Below are 6,224 nucleotides of genomic sequence, written 5' to 3'. Positions count from 1 at the left end.
ATCCAAACCCATCATTCATCTCAGGAAGCCTAGAAACAGTGCTTTAATCTGACACTAGTATTAGACAGATTAAATAATAATAAGCTTTATATAAAGTAAGTAGAAAAACTTTATAAAAACCCTATATAAAGCTTTTAAAGCTATAATTAATAAACTTACTTTTATATAAAAAGCTCTTAGTTTATAATTCTAAGGTAAAATACTGCTTTACACTGCTATTATATAAGCATGCTAAGAGTAACTTAAACTTAAATAAGTAATGTTTTTAATTAAGCCTATGTGTAAAGCACTGTACAGTAACCTTTATTTAGCACTTTAGGTTATAATTAATTAACAGAATAATGTATTTATAAATAAATCCTAGAACGTGTACTACACTAATAGGTAATATAGCTTACTACATACACATAGCTATTAATAACATAGAAGAAGCCTAAAAGGATATAAAGGATTATTTAGACTATAGTCCTCTATATAATTAAAGTAATGCTTTGTCTATTATAAGAAAAAATGTTAGTTAATAAATTATTCTTACATAAATTAATTTTATGTAAAACGCTAATATATCTTTTTATATAAAAGATTTTATAACAAGACACTAATGTATAAGAAGGTAAATATATACATTTAAAAGTTTAAAGGCAAACTAAAGTAAAAAGAAAAAAAGTTACATAATAATAATAACTTAAATAAAAAGAAAAGTAAAAAGATTATTAACTACTTTACTAATGCTACATTTCTTTACTGCGCAACTGCAGAGGACATCTACAGCCTAGAACCTAAAGGATACGCAGAACAGTTTATCCTTAAAGATTAATACTGTACAGTATACTAAGGTAAACTATAGAATACTAGCGCAGCAAGAATCTCTACTATAGGGAAGTTATAACTTAAAGCATACCTATAAGAATTCCTTTATATAAAAGTAGACTAGACACTAAAAAAAAAAAGTATTAGCTTTAAAAAATAAAAATTAATAAAATTAATTAGTACTATATAAATTACTAACTTAGTTAGTAACATAATGTATTACATTCTAGACACTCTAACACTGTTCCTACTGTCTCTAGCAGACGTAGACTAAATAGGTGCGTACTTTAACAACATGCAGAATGTAATTGTACAAAGCAATAGGAATACTGTCTTAGTTATACAAAAATAGAGTTATCTATTCTTTAATGTATAAAAAAAAAATTAATGTCTTTTTTTACTAAACATAAACTTTAATAACTACATAAAAGATTTAGCTATTTTTGTACAGAATAACTTTACATAATGCTTAAGAATGCTAGACATAATATTAATCTCTCTATACTTAAGAAGATTAAGAAGTTCTGCTACATATATTAGCTATATAACTTAGCACTATAAAGATTTAAGTTTATAATTAAGAACAACTTACACTTTAACTATAAAATAGTAATTAATGTTATATAAATTAGCAACTAAGATGTACTACATGTAATTAATATAGATACATTATTCTAAGTAGCAACCTTCTTAAAATTAATGTCTGCACAAGATACCTAAAACGCGCTCTGCAAGTGTTAGATTAATACATACTAAGGCTTACCTAATTACATTATATATAACTCTAGTATAAACTTTGCATCTAAAGACTTCTAGAATTACGTAAAGATTGTAGAAGCAACGTGTTAATAGATGCTAGTAGAGGCCTATTAGGCTCTAGGGAAGATTAAGCGCGCGCACGCACTACTGCAACGTGCGTACAATATCCTCTGTGCAGAATTAGATAATTGTATAAATAATAAGTTAGTGTTACAGATAGCTGTTAAAGCTCTAAATAATATAGTAAAACTAAACAGTCTTATACTTATATTACTTATATTTAGAATGTACCTAAGAATTAACATAGATTCTGCACTATCCCCTAATATTATTACGCAAGCTAATGCTGTATAAAAGGCAATAAAAATGCTTTAAAGTAAAAGAGCAAAAGTTAATATTAATTATATAATTAATACCTAAAATAGCTTAACTTTATATAAAGTACTAAATCTCCTACTTAGTTCTAAAGTAAAGATATAGTAAGAGAAGAAAAGATAGACAGAACTGCACATAGTAAAGAGAATTAAGGCCCTAGATATTATTATTAAGATAAAGAATAGTCTAGTAAGACTCTACTACACGCAAGTTATGCTATATTATTATATAAAGAATAAGGATAAACCTGTATAAGAATTGCTAGATCTAGATAAACTAGCTCTAGTACAAAGAGATCCTTTATAGGCATAAAAGAGAGGTTGCCTACGCAAGCAACTAACTCTAGTTAATAGACTACACAAAACAGCCCTTTAAGTAGCATTAGATTTATTATATAAACTAAAACTAGAACTATAGCTAGCTAAAAAAAGCTAAGAAAAACTATATAAAAATCTATAAGCTATAACATTTCTAACCTAAAAGAAAAAGAAAGACTACACGCTAGTAATTAAGCTCTATGCAGATAGTGTAATTACAACACCTAGGAGACTATTTAAAGAATTAGACTGTACAGAAATAAAAAGTTTAATTATAAGTAGCATATTTAAGGTACTTTTATATAATCTATTAATTTATAAGGGACAAATTTTTAACCTTTAACTTATATATAAAGTTAAAAAGAAATTAATAAAACTATATAAAAAGTTACAACTTATGTTTATAAAATATTTAAATAAAAAGAAAAAAAAATCCTTACATAGTCTCCTATAATTTAGAAAATAAGTTAGAGGTTAATTCTAGCTATTAGCCTATTACTAATAGCTTTGTACAACATGCACTATAAACTACGCAATATTACTTAGGCATATATATAATTAATAGACAAGCTTGTTTATACTCTTTTTACATAACTACTAAAAGAACTTTATAAAAGCTTCCCTTTACACATAATATTTAAAGTTGTATAACTACTATACAGCGCAGCAGAGTTAGGCTTGTATTAGTTTAAGACATACTATAACTATTATAAAAATAAACTTTTTATAAAAACTTTATTAAACAATCTATGCTTATTAATTACATATAAAGGCCTAACAGTGTTTAGTATTATAGGACTATAGACAGATAATACTCTTAGTATTATTACAGCTAATTTTGCATAAAAAGAGAAAAAAAAATTACTTAAAGCTAACTTTTAAGTAAAGCCTAAGACTATACTATTACATAATTAGGCTATTAAATTTAATAAAGAAAAGATTTACTTTATATAAATAATATTATTTTTATATAAAAGAGTTAAGCTAGGAATCTACACATAATAGAGTCTAAGGTAGAGGATGCCGCGCAGAAGTACGTTAAACAGCGCGCGCGAGGTGCCTATATTGCATTAGTATGTTAACCTAAGGCAGCATTTAACCTGTCTACTGCTGCTTAAGTTATGTTACTGTTGTATAATAATATTAAGGCATTAAACATACAAATCTAATAGCAAATTAATAACTAGAATAAAAGATTATTATACATACTACTTAATCTCTCCTGTATAAAGTTGTTTATCTTTACTAATAGATTATTTATAAATAATAAGGACCTAAGTTTATAGCTTAGCTTTCTTATTATTTTTAAAACTAAGCAGTAAACTAGAAACTTATATAACTTTAAAATTATAGGCAATATTGTACACTAGAACTTTTTTAAGTGTAAACGCGTTACCTGCTCTGTCCTAGCTAGTAAGCTGTACACAATAGTAGGAGGATTTAACTGCGTAATTGCACTAAGTACAACTATTAACTAGATTACACATATGCTTAGAATACCTCCTGTACCTATTATACTATGCATAAATTTAAGATTTTTGTATAAATGTCTTATAAAGCTTAAGACAATAAATAAGAAAAAACTTATAATTAATATTATATTAATTTAAAAATTATATAAGAAGAGGGAGATTATAGAGATTAAGTAAATTAATAGAAGAGATAACTCTATAGATGCCTATATAAAGAAGGCGCTAAACTTTACTTTTAAAGAACTAATTTTATATAACTAACTAACTGTTAAAGTTAAAGCGTTAGTTAACAGACTTAAGCCTATATAAGATAGGCAAAAAAGGCCCTACAGTAACCTGTCTACTGTATGTGTAAACAAGGCAAGTCCTGTATAAAGGAAAAATAAAAAGTTGCTAATGTCTAAATAGTAATATTTAGGCGCCTAGTTAATAGTTACGTGGCTTAGATGCGCCCAGATCTCTGTGCACAGAGATCTGTGCGCAGAGTTTAGGACTATATTAACCTCTTTCCTTTGTATAATAGAAACAACAAGAAGCAATCAACACTAGTTACCTAACACCCCTGTGCAATGTTTACACCGTGCAAACCTCTCCGTCTCGTACGCATTTGCTGACACCAAGTGCTAGCTAGCAGAGAGTCCATTCAACAAAAACCTAATTAGTCTAGTTATATACTACATTTTAAAGACTTTAACACTATTTCTGCTATTACTAGTAGATGCTAACTAACTTAGAGCATACTTTAATAACATTTTAAATGTTATTGTTGAATGGACTCTATGCTAGCTATGCAAGGCAAAGAGGTTTGCACAGTGTACACATCGCGCAGGGGGGGGGGTTGCAGGTAACTGGTGTTGATTCTTGTTTTTCTAAGTCTGTGCAAAGGAAAGGGTATTTATCTGTCTGTGCGTACAACTGTGACATAAGACTATGTCACATGACGCCTAACTGCGTATCTAAATACTGCTATTTAGACACTAGCAACTTTTCTTTTTCATTTATACAGACCTTGCCTAGTTTACCCTGCTTATACTACTAAAACCTTTTTAGCACAGCGCCCTGTTTATTATCTTGTACAGGCCTAAGCCTATTAACTAACGCTTTAACTTTAATAGTTAGTTAGTTGCGCAAAACTAGTTCCTTAAGGGCGGAGTTTAGCGCCTTCTTTGTATAGGCATTTGCTAGGTTGTTCTTTCTATTAATCTACCTAATTTTTATAATCTCTCTCTTCTTATATAATTCTTAAATTAACATAATATTAATTATAAGCTTTTTCTTATTTATTATACTAAGCTTTATAAGACATTTATATAGAGATCTTAAGTCTATACATAGTATAATAGGTATTAGAGGTAGTCTAAGCATACATATAATCTAGTTAATTGTTGTGCTTAGTGCAATTGCACAGTTAAATCCTCCTACTATTTTATATAATTTACTAGCTAGTACAGAGCAGGTAACCTGTTTACACTTAGAGAAGTTCTAGTGTACAATATTACCTATAATTTTAAAGTTATATAAGTTTCTAGTGCGCTGCTCTGTTTTAAGAATAATAAGAAAGCTAAGCTATAAACTTAGGTCCTTATTATTTATAAATAATCTATTAGTAAAGATAAACAACTTTATATAAAAGAGATTAAGTAGTATGTATAATAATCTTTAATTCTAGTTATTAATTTGCTATTAGATTTATACATTTAATGCCTTAATATTATTATACAACAGTAACATAACTTAAGCGGCAGTAGACAGGTTAAATGCTGCCTTAGGTTAACATATAGACGCAATATAGGCACCTTGTGCGCGCTGTTTAATGTACTTCTGCGCAGCGTTCTTTGCGTTTAGGTCTACTGTATAGAGGTTTTTAGCTTATCTTTTCTAAGTTAACAAAATTACAGTTTTATTTTATATAAGCTAGATTTTCTTTTTATTAAATTTTATAAGCTATTTATGTAATAATATTATCTTAGGTTTTACATAGAACTTAGCTTTCTACAGCTTTTTTTCTTTATGTTGCGTAAAATTAGTTATAATAATACTAAGAGTGTTGTCTATTTATAGCCTTATAACTCTAAACGTTTTTATGCCTTTGTACATAATTAATAGGCATAGATTATATAAGAAGGTTTTTATGTAAAGTTTATTCTTATAGTAGTTGTAGTATGTTTTAAACTAATATAAGATAGATTCTGCTACGCTATATAGTAGTTGTACAACTCTAAATATTGTGCGCAAAGAAAAGCTCTTCTAGAGTTCTTTTAGTAGTTATGTAAATAATGTTTATGTAAGTTTGTCTATTAACTATATATATACTTAAGTAATATTATGTAGCTTATAGTGCATACTATATAAAGCTATTAGTAATAAGCTAATAGCTAAGATTAACCTCTAACTTATTTTCTAAATTATAAAGAACTATGTAAGAATCTTTTTTTTTTATTAAAATGTTTTGTAAATACTAGTTTTAATTTTTTATATAGCTATGTTAATT

General features: G+C 27.3%; 1 protein-coding gene across 1 annotated transcript; it reads left to right on the top strand.

Moving 5' to 3' along the window:
- Window positions 1-1,683: 1,683 nt before the first annotated feature.
- On the top strand, window positions 1,684-1,923 carry BDR25DRAFT_223167 (uncharacterized protein; the record flags this gene model as incomplete). Its single annotated transcript, XM_033685091.1, has 1 exon — window positions 1,684-1,923. A coding segment is annotated over one exon (240 nt), but the record flags the coding sequence as incomplete, so codon positions are not given.
- Window positions 1,924-6,224: the final 4,301 nt, after the last annotated feature.

Source organism: Lindgomyces ingoldianus (genome assembly GCF_010093535.1).
Source record: "Lindgomyces ingoldianus strain ATCC 200398 unplaced genomic scaffold BDR25scaffold_14, whole genome shotgun sequence".
Classification (NCBI taxonomy): domain Eukaryota; kingdom Fungi; phylum Ascomycota; class Dothideomycetes; order Pleosporales; family Lindgomycetaceae; genus Lindgomyces; species Lindgomyces ingoldianus.
The sequence above is the reverse complement of the archived record's forward strand: the minus strand, read 5'-3'. Positions and strand labels throughout refer to the sequence as shown.